Source organism: Panthera onca, chromosome B2 (assembly GCF_046562875.1).
Source record: "Panthera onca isolate mPanOnc1 chromosome B2, mPanOnc1 haplotype 2, whole genome shotgun sequence".
NCBI classification, from domain to species: Eukaryota; Metazoa; Chordata; class Mammalia; order Carnivora; family Felidae; genus Panthera; species Panthera onca.
Window position 1 is genome coordinate 130,621,565 of NC_138343.1, and position 26,670 is coordinate 130,648,234.

Genomic DNA, 26,670 nt, shown 5'->3' on the forward strand with positions numbered 1-26,670 from the left:
CATATATATGTATGCATCTATTTCAACAGCTACAGTAAATTCACAACTTATTTTAGCATTATACATAGTCAAATGAATATAGCAAGCAGATAATTAGATGTTTTCAAGTTAATAACGAAATATATGAATGTCTTTACAATTCTTTTCTTAGAAACTTAACTCGCATTTTTATCTGGTCCAGTTCACATGAGGGTGAATTGTTGCTGGAATTAATTCATAAGGGGGGTTAGACTAAAATGGCTGAAAGCACAGAAGACCTTCCTCTTCCAAATTCTAAGTTACTGTCTTTATTGGATGGAGTAAGCACACATATTCTCAAACTTGTATGCCCAAAAGAATCATATGGAGAGGTTGGAAAACAAGATTCCCAGGAGGCAGTTTCAGGATGGCAGTGTAGGAAGACACTGAGGTCACTTCTTCCTGCAGACACATCAAATCTACAGCTACATATACAACAACTTTCTCTGAAAAGGACCTGAACACTAGCTGAGCAGCTCTTCTACCACAAAGGATAAAAAAGCCAAACTGAAATGGGTAGGAGGGGCAGAGACACAGTCTCATGGGAACCACACCCCTGCACAGCAACCCACAAGCAGATGGGGTCTCACAAATGCCAAGCACATCCCTGAGAACTGAGGGGTTCAAGCCCCACCTCAGCCACCCCAGCCCTTGGGATCTTCACTAACATCTTCACCCCCAAACATCTGACTTTGAAACTGAGAGTTACATCCAGGAGACCCAAAAGGCTGTTGTAAAAAGAGACTCTTAAAGGGGTCATGCACACACTCACTCTGAGCCCCTAGTGCAAAAGCATCAGGTTGAAACACATCTAGACATATGCGAAGGAGATTCATTGGCTAATCTTAAAAGCATCTGCCAGAGGGGTGAGGGTCTAGTAGAGCTGTCTCTGGGGACAGAGGTGCTAGCAGGCACAATTTTTACACTCTCTCTCTACCTCGCTGGCACCACTTGGCAGACCCCTACACTCTCCTGTGACCCTGTCCCTGTGACCCTGGTGGGTTTTCCTTGGCCCAATGCTCCCCTACAACTCTGCCCTGCTAAACCTGGCAGGCGGGCAACCCCAACCCAGTGCTCTCCCATTGCCCTGCCAAAGCCAGCAGGTGCATGCAGTCCACACAGAGGACTCCCCCTGAATGCCTGGCACTGGTGGCAAGGGGGCTTGTGTCTCTGGGCCCCAGAGAACTGAAACATCAGGGAGATAGTGCTTGGCAGATTGCCACCTATAGGTCACTGCACAGACAGCAGACTGAAGCACATCACCAGTCTTCCTGTGACCAATCCTTCAAGACTGAAAAAGATATTCGTTTTACCTACTACATAAAAATGAAACAGCTAAGCAAAATGAAGAAACACAGGAATATGTTCCAAACAAAAGAACAAGATAAAAACCCCAGAAAAAAAAAAACACCTTCATGAAACAAAGATAAGTAAACTAACTGATAAAGAGGTCACAAAAATGCTCATCAGTCTTGGAAGAAGAATGGATAAACACAGACCTAGAACATAAGAAAGTACCAAACAAAAGTCACAGAGCTGCAGAATATAGTAAGTAAAGTGAAAAGTACATGAGCATGGTTCAACAGCAAACTAGATGAAACAAAAGAAAGGATTACCAACATGGAAAACAGGGCAGTGGAACTCACACAAACAGAGCAGCAAAAAGAAAAAAAGAATTTTAAAAAAGTAAAGACAGCTGAAGGTACCTATAGGACAACATCAAGAGGAAACAACACTCTTCTTACAGTGCTCCCAAAAGGAGAAGGGAGAAAGGGTCAAAAATTTATCTGAAAAAATTGTGGCTGAAAACTGCCTTAACCTGGGGAAGGAAACAAACATCCAGATCCAGGAAGTCCAGAAATTTCCAATTAAGAAGAACCAAAGAGATCCATACCAAGACACATTATGATTAAAATGTCAACATTTAAAGATAAAAATAGAATCTTAAAAGCAACGAGAGAAAAATAACCTGTGACATACAAGGGTACCGTCCTGACAACACACACACACACACACACACACACACGACTATCAGCAGATTTTTCAGCAGAAACTGAAGGCCAGAAGAAAGTGGAGTAACATATTTAAAATGCTAAAAGAAAAATACTTCCAACTAAGAATACCCTAGGCAAGATTATCATTCAGAATTAAAGGAAAGAGAAGTTTTTCAGACAAGCAAAAACTAAACCAGCCTTACAGTAAATGTTAAAGGGACTTCTGTAAGCTAAAAATAAAGGACACTGATTAATAATAAGAAAACATATGAAAGTAAAAATTTCACAGTTAAAAATAAGTATAGTAGTAAAAGAAGTGGACTAATCACTTAAAAAGGTAGCATAAAGTTAAAAAGACAAAGATAATAATAGTGATAAAAAATTAGTTAAGGGTTACACAAAATAAAAAGATGTCAAATGTGACATCAAAAACATAAAATATGGTGAGGGTAGTAAAAATGTAGAGTTTTAGAATGCATTCAAACTTAACTTGCTATCAACTCAAAACAGACTGGTACAGATATAGATATAGAAATAGAGAAATATAGATTTGGACATGGATACATATGTAGATAGATTGATATATACAAGCTTCATGGTAACCACAAAGCAAAAACCAATAGCAAATACGGGAAAGATAATAAGACAGGTATCTAAACATAACACTACAGAAAGTCATCACACCACAAGGGAGGAGAGCAAGAAAAGAAAAGGATAGGAAGAAAAAAACTATCAAACAGCCAGAAAACAATTAAGAAAAGACAACAAATACATACTTATCTATAATTACTTTAAAGGAAATTCTCTAATTAAGAGATATAGCGTGGCTGAAGGAAAAAAGAAAAACAAGACCCATATATTTGTTGCCCACAAGTGACCCACCTCAGACATAAGGACACACAAACACTGAAACTGAAAGGTGGAAAAAGATATTTCACGCAAATGGAAACCACATGAAACCTGTGATAGCTCTCCTGATAGCAGATAAAATAAACTTTAAAGTAAATAGTTTATGGGGCGCCTGGGTGGCGCAGTCGGTTAAGCGTCCGACTTCAGCCAGGTCACGATCTCGCAGTCCGTGAGTTCGAGCCCCGCGTCGGGCTCTGGGCTGATGGCTCGGAGCCTGGAGCCTGTTTCTGATTCTGTGTCTCCCTCTCTCTCTGCCCCTCCCCCGTTCATGCTCTGTCTCTCTCTGTCCCAAAAATAAATTTAAATAAATAAATAAATAAATAAATAAATAAATAAATAGTTTATTTATTAAATAAATCAAATAAATTTTATTAAATAAAAATAAAAGAAATAAACAAAAATGGGCATTACATAACGATAAAGGAACAAATCTGGCAAGCATATATAACACTCATAAATATGTATGCACTCAACACAGAAGCACCTAAATATGTAAAGCAAATATTAACAGACCTATGGAGAAATTGAAAGCAATACAATAATAATGAGGGGATTTAATATCCTACTATACAGAATATTCTCTTCAAAAGCAGCAAAATACATATTCTTCTCAAGTGCACATGAAACATTCTCCAGGATAGATCATAATTCAGCCACAAAACAAGTCTCAATAAATTTAAGAAGACTGAAATCATACAAAACATTTTTTCAGACTACAGTGATATGAAAGTAGAAATCATAAAAAGAAACATGAAATAAGTCACAAATATATGAAGAACCAAACTGCTACTGAACAAATGAGTCAACAAAGAAATCAAAGGAAAAATAAAAGAATACCTTGAGACAAATGAAAAATTATAATACAACATACCAAAATCTATTAGATGTAGAAAAAGTAATACTAACAGGAAAATTCACAGTAAGATAGGCCAACCTCAAGAAATGAGAATAACAATCTAGGGGTGTCTGGCTGACTGAGTTGAAGAAGCATGCAACTCCTGACCTCAGGGTCGTGAGTTCAAACCCCACATGTGGTGTAAAAGAAATACTTAAATAAATTAACTAAATTTTTAAAAAAGAAACAAGAAAAATCTCGAGTAAGCAAACATTACACCTAAATGACTAGAAAAGGGAGGAAAAAATGAAGCCCCAAGTTAATAGAAGGAAGGAAATAATAAAGCTCAGAACAAAGATAAAGTGAAATAAAAACTGAAATGACAATAGAAAAAATAAAGACACTAAGAGCTGATTCTTTGAAAAGATAAAAAAATGGTAAACCTTTAGCTAGACTCACTTTAAAAGAGAGAATATTAACAAATATATAACATCAGAAATGGAAAAGGAGAAGTTACAACTGATACCAAAGAAATATAAAAAATCATAAAATACTATTATGATAAATTATATGCCAAGCACAACCTAGGAAAAATGGGTAATTTCCTAGAAACATAGAATCTTTTAAGACTTAATCATGAAGAAACAGAAAATCTGAATAGACTGATTATTGGCAAGGAGAGTGAATCAGTAATCAAAAACCTCCTAACAAATAAAATCCAGGACAAGAGACTTCACTGGTGAATTCTACCAAACATTCAAATAAAACTTGATATCTATCATTTTCAAACTCCTCTAAAATTTTGAATATGAATGAATGCCACCAAAAGCAATTTACAAGGCCAGTATGATTCTAATACCAAAACCAAATAAGAACAACAAAAAAGGAGAATTACGGGCCAATATTTCTGATGAACACACATGCAAAAATCCTCAACAAGGGGCGCCTGGGTAGCTCAGTTGGTTGAGCATCTGACTCCAGCTGCTCAGGTCATGATCTCACAGTCTATGAGTTCAAGCCCCGCGTCGGGCTCTGTGCTGACAGCTCAGTGCCTGGAGCCTGCTTCAGATTCTGTGTCTCCCTCTCTGACCCTCCCCCATTCATGCTCTGTCTCTCTCTGTCTCAGAAATAAATAAACATTAAAAAATTTTTTTTAAAAATCCTCAACAAAATATTAACACACCAAACTCAACAATACATTAAAAAAGTCATATACCATGATCAATTGATATTTGTTCTAGGCATGAAAGGATGGTTCAATATCTGCAAATCAATCAATCTGATATTAACAAAATATTAACAAAAAACCTGTTATTAACAAAAAATAAATACCATATGATCATCTCAATAGACGTATGAAAAGAATTTGACTAAGTTCAACATCTGTTTATGATAATAACTCTCACCAAAGTAGATAATAAAGGGAATGTACCTCAACCTTATAAAGTCCATATATTACAAGCTTGTAGCTAACATCATACTCAACAGTGAAAAGCTGAAAGCTTTTCCTCTAAGATCAAGAACAAGACAAGGGTTTCCAACTCTTGCCACCTTTATTAAACATCGTATTGAAAATCCTAACCAGGAAATTAGGCAAGAAAAAGAAATAAAAAGTATCCACATTAGAAAGGACAAAGTAAAACTGTCACTAAAACTCTAAAGACTCTACTAAAAAAAAAGTTAGAACTAATAAACAAATTCAGTAAAGCTGCAGGATGCAAAGTGAGCACACAAATATCCATTGTTTTTATACACTAACAACAAACTATCAGAAAGAAAAGTTAAGAAAACAATCTCATTTACAGTTGTGTCAAAAAGAATAAAATACCCAGGAATAAGTTTAACTAAGGAGGTGAAAGACCTGTACACTAAAAACTACATGACACTGATAAAAGAAATTGAAGAAGACACAAATAAATGGAAAAATATTCTGTGCTCATGGATTAAAAACTTAATATTATGAAAATCTCCATATTATCCAAAGCAATTCATGGATCCAATGTGATCTCTTAAAAATCCCAATAGCAATACAACAATCCTAAAATTTTTATGGAACCACAAAACATCCCAAATAGCCAAAGCAATCTTGAGAAAGAAGAACAAAGCAAAATCACACTCCTTGATTTCAAACTACATCACAAAGCTCTAGTAATCAAAACAGTAGGGTATTGGCATAAAGACAGACACATAGATCAATAGAAGAAAACACAGAGTTCAGAAATAAACTTTCGCATATATAGCCCATTAATTTATGATAAAGAAGTCAAGCATACACAACGGGGATAGCAGAGTCTTTTCAATAAATGATATTGGGAGAACTGGACAGTCTCATGCAAAATAATGAAACTGGAACACTATCTTACACCATACACAAAAATTAACACGAAATGGATTTAAGACTTGAATGTAAGACCTGGTACCATAAAACTCCTACAGGGAAATATAGGCAGTAAGCTCCTTGACCCTGCTCTTGGCAATATTTTTTTGGATCTGACTCCAAAGATAATGTTAACAAAAGCAAAAGTAAACAAATGTGATTACATCAAACTAAAAACCTCTGCACAACAAAGGAAATTATCAACAAAATAAAAAGGCAACTTACTGAATGGGAGAAGATGTTTGCAAATCATATTTTTGACAAGGAGTTAATATCCAAAATATATAAAGAACTCATACAATAAAATTCAAAAATGGGCAGAAGATCTGAATAGACATTTTTCCAAATAAGACATATAGATGACCAAAGGTACATGAAAAGATGCTCAGCATCACTAATCATTGGGGAAATGCAAATCAAAACCACAATGAGATATCATGCTAACATGTGTCAGAACGGTTGCTATCAAAATGACAAGAAGTAACAAGTGTTGGTGAGAATGTGGAGAAAAGGGAATCCTCATTCACTGTTGGTGGGAATCCAAATTTATGTCACCACTCTGGAAAACAGTGGAAATTACTCAAAAAACTAAAAATAGGGGCACCTGGGTAGCTCAGTTGGTTGAGCATCTGACTCTCCATTTCAGCTTAGGTCATGATCCCAGGGTGGTAAGACTGAGCCCCACAGCAGGCTCCATGCTGAGTAAATTAAATTTTAAATATAAAATTAAAAAAAAAAAACTAAAAATAGAACCACCATGTGGTCCAGAAATTCCACTTCTGGTTATTTATCTGAAGAAAAATTAAAACATGAATTCAAAAACACAGATGTATCCCTATGTTCATTGCAGTATTATTCACAACAGCCAAGATATGGAAACAACCAGTGTCTGTTAATGGATGAATGGATAAAGATGTGATATCACACACACACAAATACACACACAATGGAATACCACTCAGCCATAAAAAAATAATCAAATATTCATTTGCAACAAGGACGGAACATAACAGTATGCTGAGTGAAATAAGTAAGACAGAGGAAAGGACAAACACCATACGATTTTACTTAGATGTGGAATCTAAAAAACAAAACAAACAAATAAAATATAACATAACACATAGATGAAGAGAATAGATTGACAGTTGCCAGATATGAGAGGGCTGGGAGGTGGGGTGAAATGGGAGAAAATTGTTAAAAGTGCAAACTTACAGTCATAAAATAAATAAGCCATAGGGACATCATGAACAGCATGGTGACTACAGTCAATAATATTGTATGTATGCTATGTAACTTTATATAGTGACAGGGGAAGCAAGATTTATTGTGGTGATCATTTCCCAGTGTATATAAATATTAAATCATTATGTTGTACACATGAAAGTCATGTAATGTCATATGTCAAATATGCCTCAATTTAAAATTTTTTTTTAAATCATACCACTCAACTGATTTTCAAGTAGATGACTCTGGAACTGAAATGTGAGAAATCTTGGAAATTAAGAGGATGCTTGAAAAGTAAAGATATGGCTCCAGGTCCATTATAAACAATTGTTATTTATTCCCAAGTTTCCAGTTATCTATGTTATAGAGATAAATAAATAGAGGAAAAAGAATACCATTATTTAGTTCTAAACTATGATAATTCTGAAATTTTATCCCATTTATATATGTATCTAGCTATGTGTTTCTGTGTGTATTATATATTACATATATACCTCATGTATAAATATGCTTTATATTGTATGTGTTACTTATATATGTTTTATATTTTCGTATATATATATTATATGTTTTTTCAACCTATTATTATCCTTCTCAGATGTAAATATATACAGTAAAATGCAGGAAAAGCATGATTAAATTCAATATCAATTTATGATAAACAACTCTCAACAGATGGGTATTATATATATATATATATACACACACACACACACACATATATACACATACAAATATATATGTATATATCTGAACATATACATATATACACAAATATATATATATATTATATACATATAAATTCTATGTAACATATATACATACATATATATATATATACACACACATCTAAGAAGAATAATAACAAGTGGAATTATCTGAGAATTCAGTAGAATAGAGACTTCGATGTAAAACTAAGTTGCTTTAAAGAAATATTTTGGGGGGCAACTGGGTGGCTCGGTCAGTTAAGTGTCAGATTTCAGCTCAGGTCATGATCTCACAGTTCGTGGGTTCACGCTCCACATTGGGCTCTGTGCTAACAGCTCAGAGCCTGGAGCTTGTTTCGGATTCTGTGTCTCCCTCTCTCTCTGCCCCTCGCTCACCTTCTGTCTCTCTCACTCTCTAAAATAAATAAACATAAAAAAAATTTAATAAAGAAAAATTTTTAGATATTTACTTATTTTTGAGAAAGAGAAGCGCAGTGGGGCAGAGAGAGAGAGAGAGAGAGAGAGAGAGAGAGGATATGAAGCAAGCTTGTGCTGAGAGTGAGAGCCCAATGTGGAGCTCAAATCCACGAACCTGAGAACATGACCTGAGCCAAAGTCAAACAACTGAATGAGCCAACCAGGCGCCCCTAAAGAAAATTTTTTAATTTACCCTTTTTTGTATGAACTGTGAATGAACTGTGAGAATATGATTCATACGCATCCCCCTTACAGCTATGATACTATATGTGAAGAAATACCTTTTTTAAATGCTGAAACATCTGGGACTCCTGGGTGGCTCAGCTGGTTAAGCATCTGACTCTTGATTTCTGCTCAGGTCATGATCTCACAATTCATGAGATCACCCCTGCATCAGGCTCTGTGCTGACAGCAGTGAGACTCCTTGGGATTCTCTCTCTCCCTTTCTCTCTTCCTCTCTCCCACTCTCCCTCTTCCCCTCTCTCTCTCTCTCAAAAAAAAAAAAAATTGAAACATCTATATGGGGAGCAAAGACTCTCAGAGTGAGAGGTGTGTCCCACACAGGTCCTCCTCACCTTTTCATGCAGAGTAGGGTAGCCATAGTGCCCAAGCTGATTGTCTTCTTCTGTTCTACTCAGGGAGACATGATCTACCCACATGCACACAGCTTGTGCCAACACTGTTATAGGATTAGAAGCTAGTAATTGCAGAGGAAACTCATACCCATCAAATTGAATAATCAACCTACTCTTTCCATTAATAAATGTGAACAACTACAAATTTCCAGTTATATTTAAAACCAACAACAAAAGGGGCACCTGGGTGACTTAGGCAGTTAAGGGTCTGACTTCAGTTCAGGTCACGATCTTGTGGTTTGTGACTTCAAGCCCCATGTCAGGCTCTGTGCTGACATCTCAGAGCCTGGAGCGTGTTTCAGATTCTGTGTCTCCCTCTCTCTCTGTCTCTCTGAGGTTTGGGCTCTGTCTCTCTCTCAGGAAAAAAAACAACAACAAACAACCAAACAAACAAACAAAAAACAATGTTTTAAAACTAATGACAAAAAAGAGAAAGGTCAAACGAGAAGAGAACAACTGATTCTGAAGGAAACAAGATAATTCCAGTAAGACAGGAGGACTTCAAATCATTCTTAATAGTATTATAAGAAAAACTCAAGAAAATATCCATTCACAAACTAGAATAAACGAATATGCAATAAGCGAATAACAAAATAAGAGTCCATGAAAATTAAGAATACAATTATCAAAATTAAGGAAAAAAGTTAGTTGAGTTGGAAGAAATAAAATAAAGTCTCCAAAATTTAAATCAATAAAACCAAGAGGTGAAAATATATTTAAAAAGTCCAGAATAAGATACAAATCCAAGATGCAGCAAAGGCAGTCCTAAGGGGAAAATACATTGCAATCCAGGCCTAGCTCAAGAAACAAGAAAAATCCCAAATACAAAACCTAACCGCACACCTAAAGGAACTAGAAGCAGAACAGCAAAGAAACCACAAAGCCAGTGAAGAAGAGAAATAACAAAGATTAGAGCAGAATAAACAATATAGAATCCAATAAAACAGTAGAACAGATCAATGAAACTAAGAGCTGGTTTTTTGAAAAAATAAACAAAATTGATAAACTCCTAGCCAGATGTCTCGAAAAGAAAAGAAAGAGAACCCAAATAGATAAAATCACAAATTAAAGAGGAGACATCACAACCAAAACCACAGATATACAAACAATAATTAGAGAATACTATGAAAAATTATACACCAACAAACTGGACAACCTGCAAGAAATGGACAAATTCCAAGATACTCACATACAACCAAAACTCAAACAGGAGGGGCACCTGGGTGGCTCAGTCGGTTAAGCGTCCGACTTCGGCTCAGGTCACGATCTCGCGGTCCATGAGTTCGAGCCCCGCGTCAGGCTCTGGGCTGATGGCTCAGAGCCTGGAGCCTGTTTCCGATTCTGTGTCTCCCTCTCTCTCTCTGCCCCTCCCCCGCTCATGCTCTGTCTCTCTCTGTCTCAAAAATAAATAAACGTTAAAAAAAATTTTTTTTAAATAAAAAAATAAAAAAAAAAACTCAAACAGGAAGAAATAGAAAATTTGAACAGACCCATCACCAGCAAAGAAATTGAATCAGTTATCAAAAATCTCTGAATAAATAAGAGTCCTAGGCCAGATGGCTTCCCAGAGGAATTCTACCAGACATTTAAAACAGAGTTAATACCTATCCTTCTCAAGCTGTTCCAAAAAATAGAAATGGAAGGAAAGCTTCCAGACTCATTCTATGAAGCCAGCATTACCTTGATTCCCAAACCAGACAGAGACCCCACATAAAAAGAGAATTAGAGGCCAATATCCCTGATGAACACAGATGTAAAATTCTCAACAAGATACTAGCAAACTGAATTCAACAGTATATTAAAAGAATTACTCACCATGATCAAGTGGGATTCATTCCTGGAATGCAGGGCTGGTTCAATATTCGCAAATCAATCAATGTGATACATCACATTAATAGAAACATATGATCCTCTCAATAGATGCAGAAAAAAGCATTCGACAAAATACAGCATCCTTTCTTAATAAAAACCCTCAAGAAAGTCAGGATAGAAGGAATATACCTTATCATCATAAAAAACATATATGAAAACCCCACAGTTAATATCATGCTCAACTAAGAGCTTTCCTCCTAAGATCAGGAACACGACAGGGGTGTCTACTCTCACCACTGTTGTTTAACATAGTATTGGAAGTCCTAGCTTCAGCAAAGCAATCAGACAACGAAATGAAATAAAAGAAATCCGAATTGGCAAAGAAGAAATCAAACTTTCACTTTTTGCAGATGACATGATACTCTACATGGAAAACCCAAAAGACTCCCATGAGCTGCTAGAACTGATACATGGATTCAGCAGAGTTGCAGGATACAAAATCATGTACAGAAATCAGTTGCATTTCTTAACACCAATAATGAAGCAACAGAAAGAGAAATCAATAAATGGACTCCATTTACAATTGCACTGAGACCATAAAATACCTAGAAATAAACCTAACCAAAGATGTAAAAGATCTGAATGCTGAAAACTTATGAAAAAAATTGAAGAAGACACAAAGAAATGGAAAAACATTCCATGCTCATGGATTGGAAAAACAAATATTGTTAAAATGTCAATACTACCCAAAGCAATCTATACATTCAATGCAATCCCAATCAAAATTGTATGAGCATTCTTCTCAAAGCTAGAACAAACAATCCTAAAATTTATATGGAACCACCAAAGACTCCAAATAGCCAAAGTAATGTTGAAAAAGAAAAACAAATCATGAGACATCACAATCCCGGACTTTAGCCTCTACTACAAAGCTGTAATCATCAAGACAGTGTGGTATCGGCACAAAAACAGACACATAGACGAATGGAATAGAATAGAGAACCCAGAATTGGACCCACAAATTGCATGGCTAACTAACTACTCTTTGGCAAAGCAGGAAAGAGCATCCAAGGGAAAAAGTCTCTTTAGTAAATGGTGCTGGGAGAACTGGACAGCAACATGCAGATGAATGAAACTGGACCACTTTCTTACACCATACACAAAAATAAACTCAAAACGGATGAGAGACCTAAACGTGAGACAGGAAACCATCAAAACCCTAGAGGAGAAAACAGACAACAACCGTTTGACCTCAGCCACAGCAACCTCTTACTCAAGGTGTCCCCAAAGGCAGGGAAATAAAAGCAAAAATGAACTATTGGGACCTCATCAAGATAAAAATCTTCTGCACTGCAAAGGAAACAATCAACAGAACTAAAAGGCAACTGACAGAATGGGAGAAGATATTTGCAAATGACATATCGGATACAGAGTTAGCATCCAAAACCTATAAAGAACTTACAAACTCAACACCCAAAAAACATATAATCCACTGAAGAAACGGGCAGAAGACATGAACAGACACTTTTCCAAAGATGACATCCAGACGGCCAACAGACATATGAAAAGATGCTCAACATCACTCCTCATCAGGGAAATACAAATAAAAACCACCCTGAGACACTACCTTACACTGGTCAGAGTGGCTAAAATTAACAACTCAGGAAACAACAGATGTTGGCGAGGATGTAGAGAAACAGGAACCCTCTTGCACTGCTGGTAGGAATGCAAACTGGTGCAGCCACTCTGGAAAACAGTGTGGTGGTTCTTCAAAAAATTAAAAATAGAACTACCCTATGACCCAGCAATAGCACTACTAGGAATTTATCCAAAGGATACAGCAGTGCTGATTCATAGAGCCACATGTACCCCAATATTTATAGCAGCACTTTCAACAATAGCCAAATTATGGAAAGAGCCTAAATGTCCATCAAATGATGAATGGATAAAGAAGATGTGGTTTAAATATACAATGGAATACTACTTGGCAATGAGAAAGAATGAAACCGTGCCATTTGCAGCAACATGGATGTAACTGGAGGGTATAATGCTAAGTGAAATAAGTCAATCAGAGAAAGACAGATGTGATACATTTTTACTCATATGTGGAACTTGAGAAACTTAACAGAAGATCATGGGGGAAGGGAAGGGAAAAATAGTTACAAACAGAAAGAAAGGGAGGCAAACCATAAGAGACTCTTAAATACAGAGAACAAACTGAGGGTTGATGGGGAGGGGGAAGGGGAAAATGGATGATGGGCATTGAGGGTTGCATGTAAGCAATGAATCACGGGAATCGGCTCCTGAAACCAAGAGCACAGTGTATACACTGTATGTTAGCTAACTTGACAATAATTGAAAAAAAATTTCCTATCTAGTTCTAAGATGTTAAATTTAAACAGAAAATGTGATATTCAACAAAAACAACAAAGATATAAATCCAAGAGGTCCAAAATCCATCTAGGGAAGGTTTTTAATGATACAAGAAAAACAATGAAGGAAGAGGAATAATCAAATAGTAGAAGAAAATCCCTAGAGCCTAAGACACGACTCTTCAGCAATTGTGGTCCAGGAAAAATGAAAAATAACTCATAAACACATCCTCATTAAAGGTCAGAACATCTCAACAGATGCTTCTTTTCAGTTCTCTTCTCTGGATCCTCTTCTCTTTGATCTCCAAATTGTATGGATCCATGGGCTTATTATTTTCCCTTATTTTCTTTTACTCTGCTATATTTCACTCATCCACTAAATGATTCCATCTAAACTCATTACTTAGAAGTCACCCAGATAATGATAACCCCAATTTTATCTGTCCACTCCCAACCTCTCCATAAACATCCAGATATCAAATTGATTTCCTTTCTGCAATCTAACCTACATTTCAAATGTAATATGCCAACAACAGAATTGTTATCTCAATCCATACTCTAGTCTTCTCATCTCGTCTTCCTCATCTCAATACACAGCAATACCATTAATCCAGTTCTTCAGACCATAACGCCATAAGTCATGCTTAACTCCTCCCTTCCTCATGCTCTGCTTCCAATCCATCAGCAAGGCCAACATCTAGCATGGATTTACAGGAATGGTGTGTCCAAGAAGAACATGAATTCCCTAATACCATGATGAAATGTTATACTCATATTACCACTCACAACCCTGTTTGTATTAATTATATCTCTCATTCAAAGCAATACAGTTTTTTTTTATGTTTTTTTATTAATTTTTGAGAGAGAGAGAAAGAGAGAAGAGAGTGAGCAGGGGAGGGGCACAGAGAGAGGAAGACACAGAATCTGAAGCAGGGTTCAGGCTCTCAGCTGTCAGCACAGAGCCCAATGTGGGGCTCAAACTCATGAACTGTGAGATCATGACCCAGCTGAAGTTGGACGCTTAACCCACTGAGCCACCCAGGAGCCCCAAAGCAATAGTTTTTAAGAAGATGAGAATGTCTCTCTTTGTCTATGATACAAACACTGCATGATCCACAATAAATAGTATTTACATGATATTTTAAATGTTGAATATTGGTTTCCATTTTTAAATCATCAAACTATAAAAGACTTACTTATATTTAGTAAATGAAGTGTAAATTCTATAAACCCCGAGAAGGTGAAAGTAATGCACAGTAGGAGTTAACAGGCGGAAGTAGATGTGGAGGAAAATATGGGGACAATAAATCCCTGACTTACCCAGTAGGAAATCAAGAGGCACTGTCAAAAATTTATGGGTCGAGAAACAGAATTTTTATGAAGTCAAATAACAAAGGAATTTTTTAATGAGCTGGTAGGGATTGGCAGTGGGGAAAGAGAACAAATAGAAATGAGCTAAATCTCTCTCATGCCACAGATAGGAAATAATAGCTATTTTTAAATTGATACATTATATGAATTGATAACACGATAGGAATATTATTTAAGACTTGGATTTAACCTCCAGAAAAACTAACCATAAAATCATTGGAAATAAGTACTTCTGATGAGTGGAAATGAAGGAAAGTGTACTGAACCTTACTTTTTAGTTAGCAGCCTCATTAGTGTTTCAATTTTTATTATGGCAAATATTGCTGACCTAACAATTACATACACAAAAAATAAATATATTATTAAATAGTATAGCAAATGATCACATCTGATCTAGTTTTATGTCTGTATTTACACATGTTTATCTGAATAAAACTTTATAAAGAGACACCAGTTTTTGTTTCACTGTTGGTCAGTAGCATAAAAGATATACATGCTGGTCTAGGATCCACTATGTAAGTACAAAGATTGGCCAACTACAGTCTGGTCAAAATACGTTGATGGCAGTTTATGTAATTAATAAAAGAATTCTATAAAAAGGATCCTTCACATCTAGAACCAGAAAAGCTCACACAATGATTCACTATAATTTATCTCCTTAAGGTACTGCAGGCCCACATGCCTCCCCAAAGGGAGACACTGCTGTTTTGAACACAGTAAACACTTCCATTGTCCTAATACTACCTCTCGTCCTACTTCTATGCTTATAAACATGGCACTATTTTTACCTTGAATAATGCATGGCTTGGTGGCCTGCAATATTAAAATAGAAGTCTGTTGTGTGCTTCATCTCATTGGTGTGCCCAGTGGCCTCAATCCAGTGTCCTATTGGGAGACAATAAACACCATCCACCAAGTTGTTTTCATTATAAGTACAGCAACGGTCGTGGTGAGGTCCATTGCCTGGAACAAGAAGAAATGACAAACAGAGAAATTAAATCAATGTTTTGCTTAAACAGCCACAAAGTAGCTGATGCAAAATTAATAGGAAGAAGAAAATAAATATAAAGCTGCTTAATCTACACATTTCAGTATCAACCAAAATAGGCTACAGTGAGGGGAGAAACAGAAAAAAAATTTGTAGAGTTACATATGAATTTCACAGAGTTCTGTGCTCCCTTTGAATAAATGCAGATTTCCAGAAGCATATTAACTCTCAGGCTTTTATGGTTACCTCTCACTGCCCTAACTGCCCGTTGTGAGTCATTTTGCAGCCTTTTTATCTTTTGGTATGCAAATTCATAACTAAAATCAGCAATAAAGCATTTTAGTATCATCTCAAACAAATGAATTTTTTTAATAAATACATTAATAAATAATAAAACAAATGATCACATCCAACCTACTTTGCATGTAAATCAGTGGTTAGTACTATTTTCAGATGGGACACATAGTATCATAGAGATTAGCTACCTTGCCCAAGGTCATAAAACTAGTAAATGCAGCACCAGTAGCAAACTGATACTCCTAGTCCCCCATCTTTTAGGCCCCTGTTCAGGACCTTCATCCTGTTTTCTACCTACTTCACAAGCACCAGCACCGCCACCTTCCTTCCATTGAGTAAACCAAAAGAGACAGAGGTGGAAGAACATGTCTCTGAAAACACTATTTGTCTATATCACATTCTGCCCAGTATCTATTACACTAGTAAACAGATCCTTTATTTCTATGAAACTTACAATTCATACATTACTTCTATTCACCCTTCTTATGTGACCACCCTATTTCAAATCATGCCTTTCCTTAAACAACCTAGTTTCCATATATTGTCTTTAATAAGAAAAACATGTAAGCAAAATAAAAATAGGAATAAGTCACATTTGTTACAAATATGAAAATCTGACTCATTTGTTCTTTTCTCTCTCTTACAAAACATTTTACCTAAAGTTATTTGGCATAAAATGTCAAAAACAAAAAGTCCTTAAGTCATTGGGCAATTCTTTGGGATATAATTCCCCCCCCCCCAATCCAATAGAAGATACAAGACAGCTCCTTTAATAAATCATCACTGATCTTCTTAGATCAGACTTCTCTTTTTCTCTTGATGACTACAAGGCACTACACCAATTTCTCCTTTACCCTTGATATTTAATAGATGAGAAACAAACCATACTAGCAGCCCCATTTCTAAAAATATATCAAATAGAAATATAACAAGAGTAAAAAATGATATATAGAGATACATGTATTAACAATACTATTTTAATAGCAAACACTCTAAACTATGTAAGTTCATCTATTCATTTTTCCACAAATACTTACTGATTGTCAACTACACAATCCACACTATGCTAAGTCATGTTAAGGATTTGGGTATTTACTGTAAGAGCAATAAAAAAATGAAACATTTTAAGTAGGCTGGTAACATGACCAAATTTTTATTTTGAAAGTATCTCTCTTGTTACAGAGTAAAAAATTAATTCAAACGCAATGAGATTAAAGCAGAAAAAGTCCATTTAGGAAAGGACTTCATTAACCCAGGCAGGAGATGATGAAAGCCTGGAGGTAGAAAAGAGAAGGAGTGGGCAGATTCAGGAAGGAAAGGCCACAGGAATGGTGGATTAACTGGGTATGGGAGGTGAAGGAAAAAGGGAAGCAACAATGACTCTAGGCTTCTGGCAAATATAACTCAATATAGAGTTGTACCACTCATTAAGATGTGAAATCTGTAAGAGGTTGGAAGGGAAGATCACTAGTCTGGTTTTTGTATGGGGCTTGAAGTGCCATTTAGATACAAAAGGAGCTGTCACATGCAGAGTTGGCATAATTGGTTTGACAGACCAGAGATCTGAACTAGAAAAATAAGCTTATGAGTCATCAAAGTGGCAACTGAGGCAAGGAGATAGATGAGTGACAAAGAAAAACAATATTGATGTAGAAGAAAAGGTTTCTAGAACAAAGTCTGAAAGCATCCCAACATTTAATAGCTAGATAGAGAAGGATAAGCTTACAAAGGATGTACAGAAATAAGTTGGAGAGAAAGACCAGGAGTGAGTAAATGAGGTGGAAAAACATGAATAAAACTGTAAATAGAGACTAAAAACTGGGTGAAACTGGGTCTGACTGTTAAAGGTAGTTACATCTGGAGAATGGAGTTGGGATGGGGCGGACCATTTTACTCTAAATTATTGTGAATTCACTCGATTTGTCACAGAGCACAAGTATTACTTTTTGGTTTAATAAAGGAATAATACCTATGGTTCCCACTGTTCAGTACAATAGACTTACAACAATTTAAATATTACAAATTAAATAAATACAATTATTCAGGAGCTCAAATATACATAAATTAAAATATTCAAGAAAAATTATTTACATAACATCAACCACCTCATCCCTATAATTAATTTTTGGAAATACTCATTTTTAGACACACATGTTTCAGGAGAAGTAACAAAACATTTCTATTTCTTTCACCAAGAAGGTATCAGTGGAGGCCACTAGAAAGCTGGGACTCCCTTGGGGCGCCTGGGTGGCTCAGTCGGTTAAGCGTCCGACTTCAGCTCAGGTCACGATCTCGCGGTCCGTGGGTTCGAGCCCCGCGTTAGGCTCTGGACTGATGGCTCAGAGCCTGGAGCCTGCTTCCCATTCTGTGTCTCCCTCTCTCTCTGCCCCTCCCCCGTTCATGCTCTGTCTCTCTCTGTCCCAAAAATAAATAAACGTTAAAAAAAAAAAATTTAAGAAAGCTGGGACTCCCACCATACTCAGTAATAATAAGGTCAATCCCTTCAGTTGTCAATGGATGGGGAATCTGGGTAACAAGGCAGCACTCCCACCCTCCTAACGGAGAGTGTTAGAGGAATCCAGTTAAACCCAAAGATTTTAATAAAATCCAGAGTCACGTTACATAATCCTCAAAATGGCCACATTTCAACAGAAAGTCATTCCTTACATCAAATATCACAAAGATCTCAAGCTAAATAAAAATTTTAAATGTTTGAAAGATGCCAACATCAAAATGACAGAGATGTTAGAATTATCTGAAAAGGATTTTAAATTTCAACAACCCATTAGAACACATTTGAAACAAATGAAAATATTAGAAAGTCTCTGCGCGCACACGCGCGCGCACACACACACACACACACAAACACACACAAAATAGATGACGTAAAGAAGAACCAAATGGAAATTTTAGAACTGAAAAATATAACAATTGAAATAATAACCTCAGTGGATAAGCTCAAGAACACAGTGGAGCAGACAAAAGAAAGAATCAGCAAGCTGCAAGACAACAGAAATTAATCAATCAAAGCAACAGAGAGAAAATAGAAAAAAAGAACAGATTTAGAGACCTGTGGGACAGCTGGGTTGTTTCTAGGTTTTGATTATAATAAATAAAACCACTGTAAAATAAACAAAACTGCTGTATACATCTAACATTCATGCAGTTGAATCCTGAAAAGAGAGGAAAGTGTGTGGCTGAAAAATTCTTGAGAAAATAAGGTCTAAAATCTTTCCAAACTTGCCAATAAACATAAACTACAGATTCAAGAAGCTAAGCAAATTCCAAACAGGAAAAATAAAGAAATCCATGCCACTACATATCATAATTAAATTTCTGAAAACTAAAAACAAAGAAAAAATCTTGAAAGTAGCCAGAGAAACATAACAATTTAGGAGAACAATTCAAATGTGAGTAGGCTTCTCAAAAGAAGCCTATAAAGAAGATCTATAAACAGAAAAGAAATCACTGAACATCAGGAAGGATGAACAGAATAAGCAAATATAGGAGTAAAAACAATAGACTTCTCTTCTCCTCTTGAGTTTCTAACAAAAATTATAATGCTACCTGATATGTTTCTACATGTATAGAGAGGAAATATTTAAGACAATTCTATGAAGAAGGGGAAAAGGATAAAAAGGAAGGTAAGATTTCTCCACTTTATTCAAACTTGCAAAATAATGACACCATCAACTATAATAAGTTATGTATGTATGATGTATGTAAATAAAAATAAAATTCTAAAAAATGTTCAAATATGTACTATACATGGCATATAAAGGTAGGAAAAACACATGGGGAGAAAAAAAACAGAGAAAACTAAAATGAAAAAAATAAAATGACAAACTTAAGTCCTAACATAACCAATAATTACATTAAAGTTAAATAGGCTAAATACACCAATTAAAATAGAGTGGCAGAGTGAACTTTTAAAAAAAAGAACCAATTGTATGATATCTAGAAGAAACTCACTTCAAATTATATACAAGATGGAAAGTAAAAGTGTTGCAAAAGACATACCATGTAAACATTTATCAAAAGAAGGCAGAAGTGATTATGTTAATATCATATAAAGTAGAACCTTCACAGCAAAGAAAATTACTAGAGATAGAGAAGGAAATTATCTGATGTTAAAAAAAAAAAAAACAATACTACACTGTTTAACTAACTTGAATTTAAATGGATAAAAACAAATCTTAAGTATCAACCTATCAAGAAGCTATAAGAATTCTAATGTGTATGTACCAAAAAATAGAGTTGCAAAATATGTGAAACAAAAACTAAGACCATTAAATGGAGAATAGACAAGTTGGGAATTATATTGGAAATTTCAACACTCTCTCTCAACAATTGATAGAAAAACTAGGAAGAACATCAGCAAGGAATAAAATAACTCAACGACACCATCAACCAATGGAATTTAATTGACATTTATAGAACACACCACACAATAATAGCAGAATGCACATTTTCAAGTGTGCACAGAACATATACCAGGCCAAATCATATCCTGGACCATAAGATAATCTCAAAACTTTAGAATTAAATCACACAAAGTGTTTTCTCTGACCTCAATAGAATCAAACTGGAAATCAATAATAGATGATGGGAAAATATTCAAATACTTGAAAACTAATCAACATATTTCTAAATAATCTATGGGTCAAAAAGGAAATCTCAAAGGAATTAAAAACACATTGCAATGAATGAAAATTAAAATAGTATGTATCAAAATACTATGTGTGACATAGCTAAAGCAGTGCTGTGAGGAAAATTTATAGTCCAAAAATGCATACAGTAAAAATAGGAACAGTTTCAAATCAATTATCTAAGCTCCCCCTCAAGAAATTATGAAAAAAAGAGCAAAATAAATCCAAAGCAAATGGAAGTAAAGAAATAATAAAGATAAGAATGGAAATCAATGAAATTAAAAACAGAAAAACATTAGAAAAAATCAATGAAACAAAGAGCTGGTTTGTTGAAAAGATCATTAAGACTGGCAAACCTCTAACAAGACTGGCAAAGAAAAGTGAGAAAAGGCACAAATTACAAAAGAAAGAAAAGGGAGAAAAAGAAAGAAAGAAAAAGGAAAGAAAGAAAGAAAGAAAGGAAAAGGGGACAGGAAGGAAAGGGAAGGGAAGGGAAGGAAAGGGAAAGGAAAAGGGAGAGATGTCACTACAGACTTTGCAGGCGTCAAAAGTGTAAGAGAATACTATAAAAAATAAAACACACATAAATTTGACAACTTAGATGAATTGGACCATCCTCAAAACACAAATTACCACAACTCACTGAATATTAAATAGGTAATTTTAATATTCCTATAACTCTTAAGGATATTGGATGCATAATTTAAACCCCCCAAAAAGAAGTTTCAAAGCCCAAGTAAGTGGTTTCAATGAATAATTCTACCAAATGTTTAAAGAAGAATCAATACCAATTCTATGCAATCTCAACACAGGCATAGAAAGAAAGAAAGAAAGAAAGAAAGAAAGAAAGAAAGAAAGAAAGAAAGAAAGAAAGAAAGAACTGTCCCTATTTGCAGATGACATAACTGTCTAGAAGAAAACCCCAAGGAAACAATAATACTAATTAAAAAAAAAAAAAACCTCCTAGAATAAGAGAGTTTAGCAAGGTCACATGGTATAAGGTAATTATGCAAAATAAATTTTATTTCTATATAATAGCAATGAACATTTGACAATTAAAATTAAATACAATACCATGCACTTAGGTATAAATCTAAGAAAAACATGTACACAATTTATATGCTTAAAACCACAAAATGTTAGAAAAGAAATCAAAGCAGATCTAATAAGTGGAGAAGCATACCATGTCCATGGATTGGATAACTCAACCTCTACCTCTGACACAAAAATTAATTCAAAATGGATCATGGACTTAAATGTAAACTTTCAGAAAAATTAGGGGAAAATGCAATATTTAGGGCTGGACAGAGTTCTAAGAATTCACACTAAACACAATCCAAAAGGAAAAATTTATAAATTTGATTTCATCAAAATTATAAACTTTTGTTCTGCAAAAGACCTTGTTGAGAGAAAAATAAGACAAGTCCAGATTAGAATAAAATACTTGCAAACCATATACCCAACAAAGGACTAATCTAATTTTATTAGACTATATAATTTTATTAGAATCTAAATAGACTAATTAGACTAATATCTAATTAGAATATGAGGAAAAGACAAGAAATGGCAGTTCACCAAAAAAGATATACAGATGGCAAATAAGTACTTGAAAAGATGTTCAACATCACTAACCTTAAGGAAAATTCAAATTAAAGCCACAATGAGATATCAGTACACACCTATAAGAATTTTTTTTATTTTTATAAAAGAAAAAATAGGACATCAACTTCTATATACAAAGCTTGGAGAAATTGGATAACTCATACACTGCTAATGAGAATGTAAAATGGTACAATCACTCTGAGAAAATGTTGGCAATTTCTTTTAAAAATTAAACTTGCAAGTACTATACTACCCACCTGTACTCCTGGCATTTATCTCAGAGAAACTAAACTTTCCTTCACACAAAAACCTGTAGAAGAATTTTTACAGTAGTTTTATTTATTATGGTCAAAACCTAGAAATAACCCAGATGTTCTTTAGTGTGTGAATGCTTTAACAAATTTGTGATACATCTATACCATGATTAGCCATAAAAAGGAATGATCTATTGATATGTGCAACAACCTAGGCGAATTTCCAAAGAATTATGTTAAGTGGAAAAAATGCCAATCTCAAAAAGGTATACATACTCTAGGATTTCATGTATTTAACATTCCTGAAATGAAAACATTTATAGAGACAGAGAACAGATTAGTGGTTGCCAAGGATTGGGGAGGGTTGGAAGGTTGAGGGGGAGAGGGAATGTTGTGGTAATGAAAATATTACCACTGAGGGAAACAATAAAAGTTACACGGGATCTTTCCCTATTACTTCTAACCATCGCATGTGAATATACAATTACCTCACAATAAAAGTGAATTATCTTTCCAGATTGGAGCTGGTCATTGCCAGTTATTCATTAGCATTAATTTAGTGTAAGTAAACATACAAATAGCTCACTAAAGTAGGATAAACTAATATGTTATGGGCAGAAAAGTGGGAAAGGATTGATTTAATGAACAATAAACACCTATTTCCTTGGACCAAATTTGGCTATCATGTTATTTGTTCATCAAGGCAAATTTGGTAAGTTAATATAAAGTGAATAAATGTGAAGGAGTAAGACGCTTGCTTTCTGACACTCCAGTAAAAACCAAAGAAGAAACCTCAGAATTTAAAATCATAACACATTACTTCAAATAGTTCTACCAGTTTGAAAGTTCAGGTTAAAAGAAGTTTGTTCTTTACAAAGTCAAAAGTTTTGCAGTTATATTAGATAAGCAAAAACTATTTGGATAGTGTAGTCTACTTAAAATTAAAATTATAATTATTATGCACATGTTATTTTATTTGAATCTATCCTCTTTGGAATTTGACTACTTTGAAGTTTTTATTTCTAGCACATGAAAATAAATTCTGAACCTAACACATTAATCTCTAATTTTAGCTAGTAATTCACCCAAATCAAATCTCTCTCATGCCCCATCTGTTACTACCTCAAAAGTTATTGGTGCATAAAGTTGTACAAACATGTTATAGCCATTACCAACTCTTCAGCAGTTTGATATTCTGTTCTTATGGCACAAGTAAAACAAAATAAAACATAAAAAGTCTTTTTGTTCAGCGAATTGCCTCTTTAACAGTGGATCCTGTTCCAGTTGAGCCCTTCGATAAATTGCAATATGCAATGGTAGAAAATAGCTGAGATGGGGGCCAGTGGTGGGAGACAGCTGAACTGCCTCAAAGACTAGAGGACTCAGAGGCAATTAAAGGAGAGGATGGGGGGGGGGGGGGATGTAAAGGTTAAGAAGGAAAGGTAAAATGGAGAAAGAGGAAAGAGAAGAGACAGTTCAGGGGAAAGCTACGTAAGGTAAAGTGGATAGTCAAAACAAGCTGGTCATGAGAACACCAAAGGGCAGTTAAAGACAAGCATTTTAATATTATTTTGAAGTTGTTTGCCCTCCTGTAACATCCCTCTCTTCTCTTCTTCCTCAACCCTCAAAATTATCTACTACATTCACACATGAATTTCTTATGTGGACAGAAAGAAGACAGTCCACTAAGAAAAATTTACTTAAAAACTTGATTCCTTGCCTACATTGAGTTGATGTAAAACAGGGCAACATAAGCAAGGCCACAAGGAGGTGCATCTGCTAAGCAGAGCAGAAGCAGGAAAGCAAACTCAAGGATGACCACGAGGATATAAACCTTCCCTGCTTCCACAGGCATCTTAGAGAGGTTCCCAAATTCTCACAACAGGGACTGGATAGAATCTGTAGTATATATGGGGGTGCCTGGGTGGCTCAGTCAGTTGAGTGCCCAACTCTTGATTTCAGCTCAGGTCATGATCCCAGGGTCATGGGATCGAGCCCCATGTTGGGCTCCATGCTGAGCATAGAGCCTGCTTAAGATTCTCTCTCTCTCTCCCTCTGCCCCTCTCCCCGGCTCACACTCGCTCTCTCTCTCTCAAATAGATTAAATAATTAAATAAATAAATATCAGCACCCATACACACACACAACAGAATAAAGTGTTAAGATATAAAACAATAAGATCTAATAAGAAAATGATACATAATACAACACATAGAACATTTTTACTTACAAGATTTTTTTCTTAGTTCATTAAAGAAATGCACAAATCTTAAATGAAAAATATAAGTAAACAACATTTCATGCTACTGGCAAAAATAATGTTATTTGGCTAATGAAAGCTAGGAAATCAATGACTACCTGGGGATATGAAGAAATTTCTATACTAACTCAGGCACACAGACAAAACCTCATTCCTGTAGAACAATATTGCATTAAAATAATAGGAAGTTCATACAGTTAAGAGTCCATACCTATAGTTAGAGCTGAAATAACATCTAAGAAAAATCCAGTAAAAAGCAATCCAACAAATTCGGGAAAGAGCTCCAAGGGTTTTGATTAAAAATGATAGTAACTCCAAACACAAAAATGTGGCCCACTTAGCCATGATAAAAAACAGGAGTTAGACTTAGAGATATGAAAATGCTATTTGTTAAGGAGGCTAGAGTTTGGAGAACCAAGAAAGAAAATATCAAATGTGACAGGATGATTATGGTAATGAGTCAAACATCTGGCTCAGGTATGTGTGTGTGTGTGTGTGTGTGTGTGTGCGCGCACGTGGGCACATGTGCATGTATGCACTTGTGTGTGTGACTGTCTTTCAAAGTAGAAAACAGGATTAATTATGATTCCTATTTTTATGGCAAATAGTAAGTTGAAATGTGGGGTACATCAATATCATCCTTTCTGTATATCTGGACATACAAACCTGCCCATTCCTTTTAGTCAAAAATGAGCCACTCACACTAAGACATTTACTTGATGGAACTACAAGTCAGCAGGCTCATCCCTAACCTCTGCACATAATAGATCTGGCCTCACTAATAATCAGACTTAAGACCATTCATATATGCCTCCAATCCTATGAGGTCATCAACAAAAGTCCTTGAGACAGTTGTTTAGTAGGTGGGTATGATGTGTTGGTCCCTTCAAGGTGACCTTGAGGTATACAGAAAAGGGGAGCAGCAGGAGTGATTAATAAAGCTCAGCCTTGGGCCCACTCTCTGCCAAGCCTCCGGGGTGGGGGGAGGGCCTTTTAGGTAAAACTCCCAGAACAGTCTTGACCAGTTCCAGCTAAGACTTTAAGGAAAAAAGTTAACACCTGCCAAGCCATAGAAAGCAGAAAACATTACAAGGGAAAACTTCCATGATTATAGAAAAATATAGGTGAAATGGAGGCTTACATCAAGCTAGGTTGAAGAAATATAACAGAAAAAAAAAAAGAACTTACAGAAAAAGAAAAATTCAATAGTTATTTTCTTAAAATATTTACTAATAATTTGAGAGCTCCTTGTTATGAACTAAATTATGTTTCCCCCAAATTTATATGTGGAAGTTCTAAAACCCCAATGCGGGCTGTATCTAGATATAGAGGCTTTAAGGAGGTAATTAAGGTTAAATGAGATCATAAGGGTGAGATCCTAAACCAAAAGGACTCGTGTCTTTACAAAAAGGGGAAGAGACACCCGAGATCTCGCTCCATGCACATATAGAGGAAAGGCAGTGTGAGGATACAGTGAGAAGGCAGCCAACTGCAAGCCAGAAAAAGAGTTCTCACCAGAAATCGAATTTGATGGTTCTCTGATCTGGGACTTTCAGCTTCCAGAACCGTGAGAAAATAAACCTCTGTTGTTTAAGCCACCAATCTAGAATATTTTGCAATAGCGGCATGAGCAGACTAATGCATTCATACCCAAGAAATATCCTAAAGTTTAATGCATATCCAAGTATTATTGAGAACTTGTGTATCCAGCTCTGTGGTAAACTGAGGTTGAAAAATGAAATTTAAAACATGATTCCCAATGAACGGACCCTTGTTAGTTACACAAAAGTTACACAAAGCAATTAGTGAATGAAACAAAGCTACCTTAAATTATGAAAGTAATTGTAAAACCATATGACAAAATACTAACACATAAACGAAATATTCAA

General features: G+C 35.3%; 1 protein-coding gene across 2 annotated transcripts in view; it reads right to left on the reverse strand.

Annotated features, from left to right (window-relative positions):
- The window catches only part of EPM2A (EPM2A glucan phosphatase, laforin), a 107,647-nt gene that overhangs the window by 52,160 nt on the left and 28,817 nt on the right, over nt 1-26,670 (reverse strand). For both annotated transcript variants that reach the window (XM_078447422.2, XM_078447421.2), the window contains exon 2: nt 15,520-15,694. In XM_078447422.2, the coding sequence (XP_078303548.1) occupies nt 15,520-15,694 (175 nt within the window). The remainder of the gene's footprint in view (nt 1-15,519; nt 15,695-26,670) is intronic.